This window comes from Nanorana parkeri, unplaced genomic scaffold, assembly GCF_000935625.1.
Source record: "Nanorana parkeri isolate BGI_ZX_2015 unplaced genomic scaffold, ASM93562v1 scaffold661, whole genome shotgun sequence".
NCBI classification, from domain to species: Eukaryota; Metazoa; Chordata; class Amphibia; order Anura; family Dicroglossidae; genus Nanorana; species Nanorana parkeri.
Window position 1 is genome coordinate 119,621 of NW_017306929.1, and position 19,790 is coordinate 139,410.

The following is a 19,790-nucleotide window of genomic DNA, read 5'->3' on the forward strand; positions in this document are numbered from 1 at the left end:
ACATCTGCAGCATAATAAAGGTATACTTACTGTACAGAATACTTTGATCTTGGTTAAAGGGTTGCTTGAAGGATCGTACAGGATATGAGAATCATTTCACTATCAAAGCTGCATAATATGAATTAAAAAAAAACCCACAAACAATGCAAACAGTAAATATATCTAAAAGCATAAAGTGCTAGCAGCTAGGAAATGCACATAATATACACTTGTTTTATGACAATAATAGTTTTCTATCTTCATTCTCTGCTTGGCATTAAATAATTATTTTTTTTAGACCCTTAGTGGGTTGTCCATACTTAAAAGATTTCTTTTTTGTTATGTTTTGGAAAAAAAAAAAGAAGTATTCCAGATTTAGAATGACTCCTTAGTAAAATGATTACTATTATTATATTACACATTTTAAACCTTTACTTTCATAAGTAACAGCACAACATGGTTGAAAAAAAAAAGCATTTTTATTCCATGCAGGAATGAGGAGATATCCTCTGAAATCTAGGTCATTGCTTATAAGTTAGTGCTGTGATTCTTGGAGAATACATACAATAGTTCTAATAACTTTAAAAAGGTGTCTGGCTTAGAATAACCAAAGTCATAATGTAACTATAAAATTGATTTGTCTGCCCTTTGCTCTAACTTGGTAAGAACGTAGGCAAGGCACACAACATCTGACTGAGGAAAAAAACATGAATGTTTATCTAGATCAATTGCAATATGCCAGGAGATAATACTATTCTGAAGTGACTGAATAAAAGCACTGTTTTAAATATATCTGAATGCACAGCCCTAGGCCATCCATGATAATACAGACAAGTCTTTATATAATTATGAATATATACACCATGCCGAAAGGCACTGTTAATAAACATGTACATTGAAGTGTTAGACTAGCTCAGTTTCCTTGTCTTGTCCATTCCCAGTGTTCTGAGTTGGGAATTAAAGTGAAAATGTTCAATTTGTTTCCACCTCTGCTATGCAGAGAGACCAATAATTTGGTTGTTGTAGTCAGTGGTTTCCATACGTAAAATATATGGAATTATACTATCAATCTGAACATTCCCAATAAGTCCAGCGAAGAATAGTTCTTCCATAACTGCAGCACTCATCAGTCTTAGAGCTGGCAACCTGAGCAGCAGCCGGGAAAGCCTAAAATTAGAAAAAAGAGAGAATTTCCTCTACAAAATGTATATTCCAACATGTAAAGCATCCATAAATAGGGTGGCACTGCTACCAGGGGATGAAGACTTTGCTCTCCCCAGCATAGTATGTTTAAGTGTTCACAAAAGAAAACATTACTCTCAGTCATGAATGTGAGAGTCAATACTCACTGGCATTTCACTCATTTGAGGACAAGGAATAATACAGCCACCTTGTCTATCTACAACTACTCTATGATAATCTCATTTACATGCTGTGCCAGGAAATATTGAATGAATGTAAGCTCAACTGGGAAAAAGTACAGTGTACAAGTCTTTTCAGTTCTTACCAAAGTATCACTGAGGGCACATACATACCGAACCCAGAATTTAGGCATCAGTGCATGCCCAATAAGCTGCAGCCAGGGCATTCCCAACCCAGCTAGGATGTTTTCCCATCAAAGACTGTGAGCTGCTGGGCAGGGCTGCACAGTGGAGGACTTGGGATAAAGGTATGCATTTTAGTGTGTGGACTACAGAGGGGGTTGGGGGTCATATTTAAAGGACAACTTCACTAACAGTTAATTCAGTATTGGGTGGATACAAGCATGCGGATTCTCAAGAACTCCACCCTTGAGATTATGAACTTATGTTCAGCAGTTAAAGCTGAGCCCCAGCCTTTCCTTCAGTCTTGCACAGTTGTGTTGGCTCTCCTGTACTGAAACTGCTTCCTCTGGTTTAGCTAGACAATGGGAGCTTCTCAAATTGTGTCAGATAGAGCCGGTTTCATTTTCTGGCTGGAGCATTATTTACGCCTTCCCTCCCCAGCCCTAGCTCAGCATGCAAATACAGCCTACCTAGGAATGCCCATTTCTCCAGACTGACATCCACACATCAAGCGCTTTTGTTATTGCATAACTTTTCAAAAGAGCCAGTCCACTGTTTGTATCAGGGCTGTTAGGGGGAAATTGAGGTAGCAGGGAATGCAAAATATAAGCAGATTAAACTTCAGCTTTAAAAGTCTTGCTGCCTGACTTATATATTTGTGTGATTTTCTTCTTACAAGCCAAAACACAACGGCTTCCACCCATAAGCATGAATGTGGTTGGGGCATGAAAATGTAGGATCTTTTGGGATGTAGTTTACAGAAAAAAGCAGGGTTATAAAAATTTGTAAAATAAATTTAATCAACTAATGCCCATCTAAATCCTACCAATCATCATAGGGGGCGGTTAAACCATTTGTTTTAATATTGCATTTAGTCTAAGGTTTAGTTGCAGTATTTAAATATTAGGGCTGGTAATGATTAAAATTTTCCTGTTCGATTAATCGAAAAAATTTTTAATAGATTAATCGACTAATATACACATATATATTTATTTTTTAATTCGTTTAATAACTGACACAGTCAACAGATTAGATTTACAGTAATGAGCATTGGTGCATATGTTACAGACAACATGTGATCGCGGTAATGTCATGCTCTATACAATAAAAATTCCACTGTCAATGGCAAACAGATCACTGATCATTTGTATAACAACAAACAAAACATTTCAGATGTAACGTCAAACAGCATCTGGTGTGTGTATAGTATGGAGAAAATCTACAATCTAGCCGGATGTGGTTTGTGTCAGTTGTGAAAATATAAACTCTGGGAGAGCATCACGAGACCCTAGGTACCTCAGTATTTATATTTTAAAAGAAATAAGCGTCACCTGTATGTATCTTCCGGGTACATCCTAGTTACATAGTCTTGGAATTCAGTGTAGGCCTTTTCCTGAAGCTTTTCAATTTGAGACACATTTTCCAATCCGGGATGATCTGTATAGTAAAACATAAGTTACATACAGACATACATATCTTACCTACAATACAATTGTGGGTATTTGTCATACAGCCTCTACATGTGTTCATGTGCAAGTGTGAAACTTCCATGTATTTATCTTCCACAGAGATCACTTGTTTACTGCAGTCATACATGTTTAAAGCCCAACTCCAGCTACTCCTGCTGCAATACTCGCCCCCCTCAGGCTCACCACTGTGCAATCCAGTGCATGTTTTCAGGTATAATCATGCCCAGCATTATTCTACCCACTTCCTGCATCTGGTCACCCTGGACTCAAAAGGAGAAATCTGCAACATTCAAAACCCACCCACCTCCAGAGATAGTGGACCCATGCCGTCACGTGATCAGACTAAAGACCACTGGAAAATAAAGGGATATATACATATTTTCCTTTAAAACACACATACAAAAGGATACTTTAAAAAATAACTAAAGAAAAATATATACTTACCAGGACTGAAGAGGACAATTGCTTTCAAGTAGGCATATTCATAACCATCTATATTTAGCTTAACCATGCTATTGCAGAACTCCTGAAGTTTGAATATGTGGTCCATCACCAGCTTTAATTTTTCTCCAGACAGCTTATCTACCACAGGATAGAGTGAGGCAGTGTTAATCCAATCATTTAATACCAAGCCATATGCAAAAATAACATTGGGAGTGAGAGGTAATGATCATAAAAAAAGGAATTTCTACATAGAAAATAACTGGGTCCAAAACTGTATGTATACAACAGCAATGCTCAAAATAAGGGTGCACGTAAGGAACTGTGTTTTGTACTAATGTTATAGCTTAAAATGTCCCTAAAGGACATATGCACATTGGCATTTACATTTTAAATTCATTAATAGTCCATTTTTACTTGCCCTTCTTTCTAGGTCACACATAACGCTGACCACATCAAATGTGAGGATTTCCTCTGCAAAGGAATTTTTTTACAGTCATTTTACTTTCACAATGATAATACTCTAAAATGATTGTCTGTTCCCTGGGATTCCACTATTTCCTGTATTTAACAGATTACCCAGATCATACAAAGATGCCTTCTGATTAATTATGTCACTTTGCCTGCGAATGTTTAGTGGTTCTTATATGCAGCACTGAGGCTGCAGGTGAAGGACAGTCACTCAAGAAAACGCCCACCACTAAACATGTAAAAGAGGGTAGTTTCAGGGAATTTATAAAGTGAAAAATAAAATGATTCCTGAAAATGTCACATATATTGGCAGACAGATGTAGCAACAATTGTTGAAGTTTATAATGATATCTTAGGGATCTTACCATGCTGTAAGCTGCCGTGCAGATGATTAACAAATGCTGTTAGTATAGTTGCCACATTCATTACTTGGGAGCACTGAGCAAGACCAAGTGAAAACAGTTCGCTCCAGCAAGCTTTCACTAAAGAAGTACTAACCTCCTGCCTGATGAGACACAAACATCACACTTATATTAGCACTGACCAACTTACAAACCCCAGGAGGCACAGAAAATACTAGCTTTATTTGCAATAAGCAGTCAACAACGCCACTTTACTATACCTGTTATTACTTATCCTCTAACTTTATTTTTTATACAGTATGCAGTATCATTTATCACTGCTTTTAGAAGGAACTGTTCTGTGTTGTTCCACCACCACAATCAGATTTCAACCTGCACTTGAAAAAGGCAGCAAATTAAAAAAAAAACTAAAAAAGCCACACAACTCTTGATGGTTGCTGCTGGGCAACATAGAACAGTTTCTACTTAAAAAAAGGTAAATTATAATAGTTGTGGGTTGATCATATTTTTTAAAAGTTATATGTTTTTAAAGTAATGTTTTATATTTAGTTAACTGTTTGTATACAATCTTTATTTTAGGCTTTTTGCAATATAGTTTGTATTGAATCTTTATTTTACATATAAATATTTTCTACCAGTTAAACATTTCCAGAAACCTAAATAAAACAGCACAACAGTAGCTGCCTGCCTCGAGGCATGGTTTGTATGAGGAAAACCTCAGATACAACTGTCCTATAAACAATCAGCAACTCCTCTACCTCATTTACCTCTGTGAACTATTGAGCTCCGTAACAGAGATATAGATATATTTATTTTCATTCAAAATATCAATATTCAACATTGTGAATTTAGCTTATTTTTTTCTGACCATAATAATTAAAAAAATATGCACTTCTTTTAAAAAATATTTCCAAAATTAAAAAAAGTCACGGATAAAGGTTTCCTGCCAAAAGACTCAGTGTGCCTCTTTGAAATTAGTTCCAGTTTGTTACAGGGGCCTGACTTCCTAGCCATGTTCCCCAATTGTATTACTTTGTCTACTAAGAGTGCCCCACATGCTAGGAAAAAAACATACAAAGCCTAAGCTCCAAAACACAATTAATGCAGTAAATGCAATAAAGTATTTCAGTTTATCCTGATATTCTCCTGTAAATCTCCTAAACAGCAGATATGGAGAGGAAAAGCCAACACCGCTCTGCTGCACTGCACATGTGCTCACATGGAATACTGTGCCAGAGAGCACAGGGATGAGTTGACCAGTGTGCCGCTACTCCTCCAACATCTATTTAACTGGCTTAAGTGTTGTTAAGCTTGACCTAATACTGCTGCATTGGAAGTCAAGGATCTGACTGTGCTGTCTGATATGGGTGCCTGGATCACAAAACTACAAATCTTTTGGCAAATGAAACAGTTCCCATATATGCATTTCAATGGTGCAATTCGCTTCTATGGAGTTTTTTTGTTTACAATTTCATAGTTTACCTACAATTTCATACTTTACTTCCTCTCAGAAAGCTCATGTTGTGTCTGTGCTTTTTAAAATTTACTCAAATAGCTAAGCAGCCCAGCACAACAGCATGTGTATCGCTCTGCATCATTACAGGCAAGGCCAACATATAGGCAAAAAAAACAAAACAAAAAACACAATAGTGTGATTTGTACATGTGTATTCTAGACCGATAAATAGAGCTACATGAATAGAACAATACATATAACCACATTGTATTTTATCTAAACACTTCCAAAATACGTATTATCAAAATGTCAGTTTTACCATTTATTGTTTGATAAATGTACCATACTAACCCAAGAGCCTGGAAGGCAGGAATAGAGCGAGCCCAATGCATGGACAAAAATAGTAGTCGTGATGCAGATTCACAAATATAGTGTACATTCAGGTATTCAGGCATTGGTGAAGGCATTGTGAGCTAGAAAATAAGAAAACTAAATCATGTATTTAAAAATCATATTTTAAGAAATGCATTTAAAAAACATTTCAATGAAGTTAACTTTTTTTTAAATTATAGATACTAAAACAATGTGCATCTCCTTGCAGTGCCCATCACTTTTTTTTAGTTTTCAAAACAATTCAAATATTTAATGCTGTATAGAAAATTGACAGGGCTATTCACAAAAGGTTTAAAGGAGAACTATGGGGTCAGTGTTTTTCCCCATAGTTCTCCTTGGGGTAACGGGAGGACACAAACTAGCGTCCTCCCGTCACCCTAAGCTCAGTATACCGCGAGCTACAGCACGTGGTATACTGAGACGCCGCACCTGGAGCGGATCCCGACTTAGATGGCGGGATCCGCCCAGCTGCGTGAGTGACAGCTGGCTCTGCCTATCTAGAGGCAGAGCCAGCTGTACCCGCCCCCTCCCCCGTCCGTTCCGCCAGTCAGCGCTGGCAGATCGGAGCGGGGAGAGGGGAATCCAGCCCCTCCCCTGTCACGTGTGCAATCAGAAGACATTGGAGGGAAAAACTGGAGCAGACAGAATCTGGAGCAGTTGCCCACTGTAACTAATCAGCTTTTACTGTTTAATTGCCAAAGCTTCAAGTGACATTAAAGTCAATTTTCCAATCTTCGGAGGGGAGCGAGCGGCGAAGACACAGGTAAGTAATAAACTTTTTGGTGACTTATATGCAAAAATATTTAAAAAAAAAAAAAAAAAACATTTATCTACTGCTTGCTAGCAGTAGATAAATGCAAAAAAAAGGTTTTGTACTTTAAGGCCCCTTTCACAGGGGTTATGAGGAGAGGATCCATCAACAGATCCTCTCCCGATCATAGTAGTATGGAGCAGATGTCACCGATGTCTAGATCTCAGGCAGTACACAGGGCCCTGACATACTGTATGTTCAAGCCAGCATTAAGACCTTTCCCCATTAGAACACGAAGATCCACCCTAAAGGTGCCCATACACCTTACAATTATCTGCAGATTTTCTGTGGTCAGATGGAAAAAGTGCAACAGATTGGCCCAGGTGGAGATTACTCCATCCACACAGTTAAGTGTAGATGGAGGAATCTGTTGCACCTTTTCCATCTGACCACAGAAAATCTGCAGATAATTGTAAGGTGTATGGCCAGCTTAACATTTATCCAATAACAGATCCTCTACTGATAGAGCTTAGCATCAGCATGGAGTAGAGTTGTGTACCAATACAGACAAAAGCTGGGCCCAGTGTACAGCCAGGGCCTTTAGGCACATTTATTGTTTCCTAAAGTTACCCTACCTTTCAACAGTTTTATTTCACCTAGTAATCTCTATTTCCACCTTCTAAAAGGTGTTTTTGCTGACATGCTCGTGTAGTTTTCGCTCAAAGATATCATAAATATAAACTCCCAGTCATTTCTGTTTTAAAGTAAAAACATATACAACGAAACAATGCAAAATTGTAACAGTAATATAAACAAGGGTAATGATTACCTTGAAGGCTATGTGGGAATCTGTGAGAAGTGGTCCTTCAATCTCAACAGCGACATCACCAAAGATGTTAGAAGTGGCATCAATACTTTCTGATGAGCTCTGGACAGAACTTTCAGAGGGGTTGAGAGCTTTTGCCAGAGTGTCAAAGGCTCTAGATCAGAAAGCAAGGCAAGGTTATTAAAATTATTTTAAAGTGACACTAAACTCAGGAGTTAAATCTTACAAATCCATTCAAGTACCCTAACTACTAACAACAATGTATCTTATTTGTATATCACTCAGCTGTAGAGCCTCAAATCATCTCTGAATTGGTGCTGACACTGTCCTTCCTTCTGGAGGGGAGCTACTTTTGTTCCCCATGGAACAGTGTGTGTTGTAAATTAACCACCTCTCCAAGCTTACTCACATGATGCACTACAATCTCACGTTTAGTTTACTAATTGGTATTGAGATTGTAGTCCATCACAGGAGTGAGCTTGGAGAGGTGGCTACTTTACAACACACACAAGGACTATGGGGAACAAAAGTAGCCACCCTCCAGAAGGAAAGACAGTGTCAGCATGAATTCAGACATACAAAAACAAATGGTACGAGCCTTCTATTATATGGAAATTGGGGGCTTTTAAACCAACATACCAGACTGAGCAATAGAAGTGACAAATTTGTTGCACTATAAATTTTCATTACACATTCATTTAAAAAGACAATAAAACATCTGATAAAACCAGTGATTGTTTATGCTGGTCTTGACAACCAATTTTTAGGATTTTTCACCATCAACACGGTATCTCATTGCAAAGCTGCCACATTAATGATGTACATTTTCATTCCATGCAAAAACATTGTTTAAAGGTTTGACCCGTTTCGCCCAATGGGCTTCCTTGGGAGGACAAATCCATCTAACCTATCCCATTTGCTTCTTTGTATTAACTTGAGGGGTGCAGCCAACCAGACCTCCCTCCACTGATCACTATGTTTTAACAATATATAAATTCAGAGATGATTTGAGGATCTACAGCTGAGTGATACCAAAATAAGATACATTTTTGTTAATACTTAAAGGGTTATTAAACCCTCGCATTTTCTGCATATATCTACTGATAACAAACAGTAGATATATGCAAAACGATAAAAAAAAAAATATTTTTCAAAAAGTTAATACCCGTGTCTCCGCCACGCGCTCCCATCCGAACATCTGAAAATGTCTCGAGCGGCCGCAAAGGATCTTGGGGCGGGAGCATGCGCAGTTCAGATGTTCGGCCAGGAGACTAGGAGAGACACAAGGTAAGTCTATGGAGCAGCGTGCACCCGCACAGACTCCGTGGGACATGAGAGAAGAGGAGGACAGAGGAGCCAGCGCTGGATCGGAGACATGCACCAGCGCTGGAGGGACAGATGAAAACTCCTGGAAAGAAGAAGATGATCGGATTAAGGAGGCATCATTTAAGGTAAGTCTTTATATTAGCATTGTGTGGCGGGTGGGGGACTTTTGACTTTAATGTCACTTTTAGGTGCTTGAATGTATTTGTAAGATTTAACTCCTAAATTTTGGTGTCACTTTAATAAAAAAAAGTCAAACATTTCCTAAACTTGCCGCAAACTGGTTAGGCACTAAATTACTAAAGGAGAAATCATATACTTGCTGCACTTATTTTTATCCAGCTAAACTTTTCTAATGCCATTATCATAGACAAGGGAAGTACCTGGTGACCTCACTGCTTGACTGGTCATCCTGTGGAAGCTCTGAGAGTGAAGCATCTCCGTTACTTAAACTTTCCATGATCGACAATTCCGTGCTCGACTGGGAAAAGTCTTTTGATTTATTAAGATTTGCAAGTGATGTGACAACATTGGCCAAAGTGCTTAGATCTCCCTGACATGCTTCTCCCTGGTAATAAAATAACAAAGCATGAGACTAATTAATTAATGGGCACATTTATTATATGGTAAACTTGTAAATCCACAAATTAAAGGAAAGCTCTGAAAGCAATAATGATGTAGTGTTCAGGATAACAATGTGAAGCCTTTTGCTATTTAATCTCCTTATTTCATGTGCACCTATTAGTGCTTTTCTACAATTTTTTAATAACTCCCCCCCCCATCTGATTCTTGCATATTGGCAACACGCAGTCTCAGTCAGAAATCCATCTCACCCATGGTGCTAAACTGTATGCTTGCTCCTCTCCACCTTCACTCTCCCAGCTGTACAAAGCAAGACAGTCAGATTACAAACTGATCCAGAAACTATTTGAAGTGGAATGTTAAAAACCACAAATACACAGTTTAAATATATACTGAATTTTTATATATTTTTACCTACCAAAGAATTTGTCATTTTGGCCAGCCATTCTTGTGGTACACACCTCTGTTAGTTATGAAGATTATTAAATATAACTTAGATGACCTACCAAAGACGTCTCCTGGGTCTGGAGCCTCTGGGAAAATTCATATAGATTCCCAAGTCAAGTGGATAATTACTTACCTAACCTACCTATTGGTTTTATTCATCGGAGTGTTACATTTATCTGGGGGCGATTGCCTGGGGATTGAGGGATGGATCTCCAAAAAAGTGTTACATGCATTATGTGATGTCCACTTACTGTGTTTGGATACAATGCTCGTATGTGATTATTCAAAGTATATCTGACATTAAAAAGGAGAACTATGGGGTTAAGTCTTTTCCCCATAGTTCTCCTTAGGGTAACAGGAGGACACAAACTAGCGTCCTCCCGTCACCCTAAGCTCAGTATACCGCGAGCTACAGCTTGAGGTATACTGAGACGGCGCAGCTGAAACGGATCCTGACAATTATGTCTGGATCTGCCCAGCTGCGTGAGTGACAGCTGGCTCCTATCTAGAGGCAGAGCCAGCTGTACTCGCCCCCTCCCCCGTCCGTTCCGCCAGTCAGTGCTGGAGGATCGGAGCGGGGAGGGGGGAAATCCAGTCCCTCCCCTGTCACAGCTCTCTGCCGTGACAGGATCGAGAAGTGAGCAAACGCCGGTATGTGTTCGCTCACTTCCCGATCTACTGAGCCGACCTGTGACAGTCTCATTGTCACAGGTCGGCTAGAACTATGAGGATGAGTGAAAAGCACTCACCTCATAGTTCTCCTTTAAGCAGCTTTGAGGCGTTTAATAATATTTACCGTGGTATTTTAACCATTTTTGTAAAAAGTGACCCCAATCTTTATGGGGAAACAGCTTGATTTAAGCTTTGTGGTATGTAGATTTGGAGATTTGTATACAAGGTTTAAGGCCTGCTGTAGTCTAAGACAGTTATGAAGATTACTCCTAATCCCTGCATCAGCTTAACCATTTCTTGGGTGAAATCCTTGCCTATTGGACAGAGTGTGTACTTAGTTGCTTGTCTAGTGTTCTACTTTAATTCCTTTTCCTTTTAATCTTTGTCTGCTATGCACCTTGCATTTTACCTTATTCACAAAGCTAAGTGAATATGCACTTTGATAAGTAAACAATATCTACTCCTTTAGTAAATCAACCCCTTTAAGTTTCCAAATTCCCTGTCCATCACCATGCTGTTTGTGATATTTTGGAGAAAATAAGCTTACCTTATCATGTGCAATAAGTACAGGCTCGGTTTTAATTGCAGAAGGCTGTAAATTAACTACTACTCCGGGGTCTAACAAACTGCTGGACCTGCAAACAAAATATAAAAAGCATAAAATATTTTATTTGGATATACATGACTGACATTATTATTTCTTTTATTCTATTCTTCTATTTACAAATCATGATTCACACAAGTATCTTATGGAAAAAACACTTCTATACTCTGATTTCATTTTGATTTGTTACTGGGTGCCAGGTGTTTTGGCAAAAGACAAATGCCATTCCCCTGTACAGCGACAGTTCCTTTAATGGCCACTCCCGTTTGAAACTTGGATGGCAGTTTGGCAAGGTTTAGCCCAGGCCTCTAGTGACAAAGTAAAACTAAACCAGAGAGGTGCACACTGAAGGGTTTTCTGACTAATAAAAGTAATAGCAAGCATGCTGTAATGGCCTAGTGTAATGAAGGACTTTTAGTTGAAAATGCCTGACAGGTTTGCTTTACAGAAAAGATCTCAATGTAAAGCATAGAATTTGCTGGATATATGAAATACATCTTACAAATTAACCCCTTAAGGACCAATGACGGAATTATTCCGCCATGGTTGTCCGTGCCATAAGGACCCATGACGGAATAATTCCATCATGGGTCTTACAGGGTTTAAGCTTCCCTCATGTGCTAAATGAGAACTTATATATGCATATGTCACATCGCAATAAAGCCCTTTTTGTCCTTTACAAAACGGTATATAATGTGTTGGTGTAAGAAATTAGAAAGATGGAAATTGCGGTTGAACACACGCAGAAAAAATTGCGTTGGTCCTTAACTGAAATACAAGCACCTGAAGCTTGGTCCTTAAGGGGTTAATGCATGCTAGTCAAAAACACACCTTGCAGTTTTATTTTCTGTTACAAAAGTAGCCGTTGCAGCAAGTGGGCTGCGTAAGTCTTTTCTAATGTAGATCTTTTCTGTGGATGCAGCACAATTGGAGGACTTTTCCCTGGAGACCTCAATGGGCTTTCTCTCACACTGAACAGCTGGAAAACATAATCAGAAGTGGTTCATTTCAAAGTAAAACAGCTTGAAAACACATCAATGAATTCTCAGTTCGTTAATCTGAATGGCATAATAATACATTATGGTGCATTTTTAAAGCAATCCATTCAAAATTATTTGAATGAAAAGAAAGGCAAGACAGCAAACCAAAAATGCTGCATGCAGGTCTTTTTCCCAGTACACTTCAACACAACAAGTAGGTTATAATGTGCTCAACCAAAATCAGTATGGACTTCTCATGCTTGCTGAAGCTCCGGAAAATGCAGCATCCTTCATGACAACACAGCCAACTAGAAAAACCTTAAAGACAAATACTTGCACATACTGTAATACTTCATCATCTGATGTTAACTAGGTAATAGGTATAGATTAAAATTAGACCAGTATAGGGAAATTATTATTATATAGGATTTATACAACGCCAACAGTTTGCACAGCACTTTATAATATAAACGCAGGCAACACAGTTACAATACAGTGCAAGATGAGATCAGCCGTGAGAGCTTACAATCTAAAAGGGAAGGGCAAGCAATACAAAACTGGTACTTACAATCCTGCTTCATTCCAAGTGCAATACATCTTTGTAATCGGCAGTACTGACATCTGTTTCGGTAGTGTTTATTGATAACACAATCTTTTGATCCTCTACATGCATAAACCAAATTTTTTCTAATACTTCTTTTAAAGAAACCTTTGCAGCCCTCACATGTTACTGCCCCATAATGTCGCCCTGAAAAAACACAACATGAAGACAAGAGATACGTTTGTTTGCAGTCAGAAATTGCTAGGGAGCAAATCTTTACTATCGTTACTGCAATCCATTCCTAGAAAGCATAAGAAAGGTCTTTCTAGCTATTATTAATGTACTGTGGCACATTTTATATTTAAATAAAATAATCAGTTAAGGGGAATCTGTTACTTTGCCCGTCAGAACAAAGTGACAGGTTTTCTTGAAAGCTCACCCTGCCACCTACTACTGCTCACCTTCACTCCACTTGTTCATCTGTGTGAGCCATAATATTATACCCTGTATAAGTTCCATATCGGCACTCAGACAGATTTAATAAGCTGCTCTCCTCACCCACGTGACAGTGTTTTGCTATTTGAACCAATCCCTAGTCTCATTTCGAATCAGTGTACTGCTTGCTCACAGTGAAGAATGAGCTGCACCACACACATAAACCTAACCTCCCTGTGGGCTAAATTCAGAGTTAAATGCTGCATAAAGTTTTGAGGTAAAATAACTGATGCCTTAAGTATACAATTCACTAAAATCTATGAGTTATTTGCCAAATGAGATACCCCTAAAACGTGCAGAATTTATCTCATCATTTAGGTTTTATTTTTTTCACTTTTTTTTGTGGTCATTTCTAGTAAAAAAAAAAAAAAGGGGGCACATGGGTGCAGTCACTTACACCAATAACATTTAAGCAGGGTGCCAAACCCCCTTCCTGGCCAGGCCATTTTTCAGTATTGAGTGCTGCAGTACTTTGACTGACATTTATTCAGTCATGCAACGCTATACTGAAATTAATTTTATATCATTGTTTGGGGACAGATAGAGATTTCTTTTGGTGGTATGTAATCACCACCGGGTTTTTTTTTTTTTTACTATATAAAGAAATAAGTACTAAAAACCACTATGTTATGAAACATTTATTACCCAAATTTTTCGTAAAACAAAAAAGATGGGGTCACATCGGATTAATAGATACCAAACATGTCAAGCCTTAAAATTGCGCACACACGTAAAAAAAACAAAAAACCTCTAGCATACAGACAATTGGCCATAGTCGACGCTTTGAAAAGCTTTTACTTTTTCATGATTTTAGTGTTAACAGTGACTGATGGCCCTAGAATTATCGCTCGCACTCAGACGTTTGCGGTAATATGCAACATGTGTGGTGTAATCAAGGTTTTTACATGTAGGTGCATCCGACACCGCTTTATGTTTGTATATTTTTTTTAAATGTATTTAACCAGCAGAGGCGTTGGAGGGGGTCCGCATTCTTCCAAGCAACATACAAGCGATTGCATGGCTCTATCGAGTTTTCCCGCTCGCGTAGGAGAAGGAAATGCCATATCGATATGGCCACCCACAACCAAGAAGCAGCCTTCCGGCCGTTTAATTACATTTGCAGAGGTCAAGTGACCATGCGATGTTTAGTGAATTGAGTCCTGTGTCTCAGATGTAGGCTACAGATGGTCTGAAAGAACCAAGATACATAGTATCTCAGTATGTAATCACAGGACAGACACTGTACAGGTCAATGTGTTCTATATTGGCTTGCTCCAGAATAAAAAGGTAAACTTAACAATTATTATTGTACTTTAACTATTTCAAGGCCCTTAACAATGACAAAACAGAAGTTATCAGTTAAACTCAATAAAATTAGTCTTCACTATATGTGGTCTGAGAACACATACCTGAAGCTTTATCGCCACACACCACACAAAGATCCATAATAGGCTTATTTAAATTCTGATCTATGCATGGGGAATCTGATAATATCTGAAATAAAACAGAATGAGCAGAATTGCTTAGGCAAATATCTAAGATATTGAAACCACAAAATGTTCTCAAAAAATCTTCCATATTAATTAAACATTAAGAAAAACAAATTAGTAAGTTTTCTGAAAAATTCAACATATTCATGTACAGTACTACAGTATTTCTAAACTGAAAGTGTACTTATGCCTATAGTAGGGTACTCCTCTCACACAGTTGGACTGCCCACAGAAATCACAGGGCCCCTTACCCACTGCTGTGTATAACAAGTAACACCCTGTAGCTATTTTGTTCATATATTTATCTGTTCTAGAATTACAAGCTAATTGAATTCAACTATTTGTATTCCTTTATTTACATACATCTTCATCTCATTTTAAATATCAAATTGCAATCCAGATACAAGATCATTGACAATTAAGAGTTAAACTTTGTTACCATAAAGCAACTGTCAACTTACAAAAAAATATGGAAAGCTTTGCTTCTGCAAGAGAAGTAATACTGAACAATCACCTTTTTTTTTAAATATATGCATTCTAATTAGATAATTAAACATTGCCAAGTGCTTTTTTTTTTTAAGGTCTGCAGAAAAAAACCGTCATTTACAGCCCCGGCTCCAGGTCCCACAGAATAGATTTCCCCGACTTTCAGGTACAGAAGTGCTTGCCCTCTACCCTTTACATCCACAGTGCACTGCTCACAGCACAGGCTGAAGCTGCTGTGATTCACTCAGTTGGAGGATGGAGGAGAGGGAAAAGGGCAAGGGTTTGGGACTGTGTTTCAATGCACGCCGTGTATCAGCAGCCGGGAGCACGCATGCAAAAGTGGCACCATGGCACCCTGTAGAGTGATGGAGCCACCCGATAACAGGACCCAGGAAAGGGGGCATTTGGAGGTGAAGATTACAGAGCAAAAGTAATACTTCAGAAGGAAAAAACTTACACACACAAAATGGTAAGGGCTGATGTCTGCATGTTTTTTTTTTTTTTTAAAGGGTTTAATATGGACACATACTGCAAACTCCACTGTCTTCAAGCAGTACAGGCTCTGTAAATCTTCAGCAAATGACACTCCTGGAAATACTAAATGCCTGCGTCTCCAGCTTTTTGTCATCATTCCTCCTTTCGTTTCCTACATCACGTCTGAGTCCTGTGACAAAAGTAGGAGTCGGCGATAGGTACCACTGACCACAGGCATTTGACACTCCAGGAAATGGTGAATGCTAAAGAATGTGGTTGAGACTGTATTACTTAAAAGAGAGCAGGCTTTGGACTCGAAACCGACTGACGAGGTAAGTAGTCTGTGTCTTTTCTTGCAGGAGCCAGCCAAGATCTGCTTTTTTTTTGGAAAGCAACAGTCACTTTACAAAAAGTTATTGAATTCTCTTTCTGTTGACCTAAGACCCCATTCACACTGAGCGACATGGAAATCGCGCTACATTGAGCGACATTGAGCGACATTGAGCGACATTGAGCGACGTGTCGCGCGACTTCTTCCTATTGGGCTGTATGCAATCAGGAGCAATATCGCTCAAAATCGCTCTAAAAAAGGGTCATGTAGAAGCGACAAGCTACCAGCGACGAGCTACAAGCGATATTGAGCGATATTGAGCGACATTGAGCGACGAGATGTGAACAGCTACATTGAAATGTATTGGTGAAGCTACATAGAGCGATATAGTGCGGAAATATGAGCGATATCGCTACAAAAATCGCGCGATAAATCGCTCAATGTGAACGGGGCCTAAAGGTCACATTATTGCCTTTACTGCTCTGACAGGCAGGCCTGGTCATACAGAGTACATTTACCTTTACTCTAAGGCCCCGTTCACATATAGCGACATACCTTTTGCAGCGGATCCGCACGGCCGGGATAGCGCGACTTTCGGGGCGACGTTCCAGCGACGATAGCGCGACCTTCCCCGTCGGGCTCCATAGAAAAAAAGCAAAATCGCGCAAAATCCGCCGAAAAAAGGGTCCGGTAGAAGCGACTTGCGACCGCGACGAGCGACATGGAGTTAAGACAGCTCCATTGAATAACATTGGCCGGCGACTTCTCGCGATATCGCGCGGCAAAAATGCGCGATATCGCGGCGGAAATCGCGCGATAATTCGCTATATGTGAACGGGGCCTAAACTACACACTGGGCTTAATGTATTTAACCAGAGTATTTAACTGGCAAATCAGTCACATTCCAGCTCACAGTTTTCTAGTCTAGGTTAAAAAACAACCCGATATTGTTTTAATGGTTCCTTTGACTAACATGCATATTTTCCTTTGTTATAAAAGAGCCTAGATGTTAGTAATGCTTGCATACAAAGTGTTTACTTTGCAAAAGGGAATACACACCTGGATGTGCTGCGTGGTAACCTCTGGGCTTGAGAAGAAGAGCTGATTGACACCTGCTGCATCTGGAGTCGTTAGATACACTTTACCCTGCCCGGGTTCTTGCCTAGTGAGGATTACCTTGCTTGGGGATGAGCTATCATTATTAGTCAAGATAAACCTTTTACTTGTGCCACTCTGATCAACTGCTGTTACAATTTGGATCTTCTGACCGGTCTGTTGATCTGTAACAAACTGATACAGTACAAAAAACAACAACTTTGATTTAAAGCAGATGGGAACAGAGCATGACAAATATACACAAACTGCACCTTTTCTAAAACAGGTTTTAGAAACAGGAAGCATAAAAGAAGACTAAAGGAGTAATACCAGACATGTTACTCCACTGCACAAATTAACCACAATGAGTTCCCTTTGCACCTCTTGAATCTATTTCCTGTGCAGATACAGCAGAATATACATGAAATGTATATATTTATGTTATGTGTGCATGTATATACCGTATATACTCGAGTATAAGCCGTACCGAATATAAGCCGAGGTACCTAATTTTACCACAAAAAACTGGGAAAAAGTATTGACCCGAATATAAGCCGAGGGTGGGAAATGAGGCAGCTACTGGTAGATAGATACCAATAAAATTACATTAATATTTAAAAGAAAAAATAACCTAGCTCTGTAAGTGACGTACCGGTAAGTAAGAAGAAACCTGACCACGCTGACTCGAGTATAAGCCGAGGGGGGGCACTTTTCAGCCAAAAAAATGGGCTGAAAATCTCGGCTTATACTCGAGTATACACGGTATACTGTATACAAATACCACTACAACAACCCATAGTCTGTTAAAAGGCTACTTTGTTTAATGATTTTGTATGTTAATTACACTTATATTGCAACCATTGTGGTTCCACTTATAGAAATGGATAACAGACTACAACACTTTAGTTGTGTAAACTGGCATGTTCTGTCTTTCCTTCTTCAAGCACTCAGTCGGCACTAAAGGATGAGTTCACTGACGTCATTAGCATGTCCAGTTTCCTTCATCCTTCATCCTTATAACCACTGGCCTATAATAGATAAACATAATAGGCATACTACTAAGAACATCCTCCAATTTTAACTTGGAACATCTGCTACCTTCACTTCCTCCCTGAAAGTTACCTTACTGCCCTGAAAGCCTGTACTGAGTACAATGGGAATAATATAAACAAAAAAAAACTTAATAGGCGGACCAAAGTTTGTGGATGGAGTCATAAGCTAGTAAACACATTTTTATTAAACAAGGAGATACTGACTTGGTGTCACATCCTCTGATAAGCTCCAGACATTAGAATACACTCCATCTCCCTTTAAGTTGTGAGCGTCAATGCCATATTAAGCCATGCGATCTTTGGACTTCAAATAGTTTAATGACAAATTCATATGGAAAAATAAATCTTTTACCACCCCTAATCATAAATAAATTGATCAAGAGTAGCTTGGTGTAAGTAGTATTTTACTATGGACTGTCTTGAGGTCAGCTGACACAGGGCCATCCCTGCACCTGACAGCAGCAGAAGTGTGTCTGAGGGCTCCCACTGCCTGAAGCAGTGAAGTGCTAGTATATGAAGGTTTTTTTTTAGACACACCTGTATTCGCTGAGGTAAGGTTATACTGGAATCTGATGGAATAAGCTGTATTCTTTGTGTAGTTCCATCCATCAGGGCTGTATGTGTCACTTCTGTCTGGGTGCGAGCAAGCTGAAAGTACAACCAATCTTTATTTATAACTGGAGTGCTGACATTTTCTGTACATCGTTACATTCCTATTAAAAGAATAATTTCTTTCTAATCAATAAATAAATAGTATAACACAAAACTACAGTAATCCTATACTTATAGGTTTGTCATTTTATGGTCTGTTTACTTTAATGTCTTTATGTTCTAGAACATTACATACATCGGGCTCAAATTGTGAAAGAGTGGTTCGAGGAGCATGGGACATCATTTTCACACATGGATTGGTCACCAGAGTCCAGACCTTAAAGGAGAACTATGAGATGAGTGATTTCCACTCACCTCATAGTTCTAGCCGACTTGTGACAATGAGACGGTCACGGGTCGGCTCAGTAGATCGGGGGGTGAGTGAACACATACTGGCGTTCGCTTACCTCTTGATCCTGTCACAGCTCTCCGCCGTGACAGGGGGAGGGCTGGATTCCCCTTTCCGATCTGCCAGCGCTGACTGGCAGAACGGACGGGGGAGGGGGCGGGTACAGCTGGCTCTGCCTCTAGATAGGCAGAGCCAGGTGTCACTCACACAGCTGGGCGGATCCCGTCATCTACGTCGGGATCCGCTCCGGCGTCTCAGTATACCGCGAGCTGTAGCTCTCGGTATACTGAGCGTAAGGTAACGGGAGGACGCTAGTTTGTGTCCTCCCGTTACCCTAAGGAGAACTATGGGGAAAAACACTGACCCCCCCATAGTTCTCCTTTAACCCTATTGAGAATGTTTTGGATGTGCTGGAGAAAAAATAACCTTTGGCTATCTTACATGCACTGCATATTTATTAACCATACAGAATTTTAATAACATTAAAGCCTACAGAATGTGAAGGCCATCTCAAAATTTTAGGGGCC

At 39.3% G+C, this 19,790-nt stretch overlaps 1 protein-coding gene across 2 annotated transcripts in view; it reads right to left on the reverse strand.

Moving 5' to 3' along the window:
• Positions 1–404: 404 nt before the first annotated feature.
• Positions 405–19,790, reverse strand: part of NR2C1 (nuclear receptor subfamily 2 group C member 1) — a 33,214-nt gene continuing 13,828 nt past the window's right edge. The window contains exons 3-15 of one of the 2 annotated variants that reach the window (XM_018563387.1): positions 18,801–18,911; positions 17,176–17,406; positions 14,745–14,829; positions 12,868–13,047; positions 12,151–12,298; positions 11,263–11,350; positions 9,398–9,582; positions 7,695–7,845; positions 6,073–6,194; positions 4,270–4,409; positions 3,437–3,574; positions 2,855–2,960; positions 405–1,146 (exon numbers count right to left, since the gene is read on the reverse strand). In XM_018563387.1, the coding sequence (XP_018418889.1) occupies positions 972–1,146; positions 2,855–2,960; positions 3,437–3,574; positions 4,270–4,409; positions 6,073–6,194; positions 7,695–7,845; positions 9,398–9,582; positions 11,263–11,350; positions 12,151–12,298; positions 12,868–13,047; positions 14,745–14,829; positions 17,176–17,406; positions 18,801–18,911 (1,860 nt within the window). In that variant the 3' untranslated portion in view covers positions 405–971. The remainder of the gene's footprint in view (positions 1,147–2,854; positions 2,961–3,436; positions 3,575–4,269; positions 4,410–6,072; positions 6,195–7,694; positions 7,846–9,397; positions 9,583–11,262; positions 11,351–12,150; positions 12,299–12,867; positions 13,048–14,744; positions 14,830–17,175; positions 17,407–18,800; positions 18,912–19,790) is intronic. The other variant, XM_018563389.1, reaches the window with a different exon arrangement.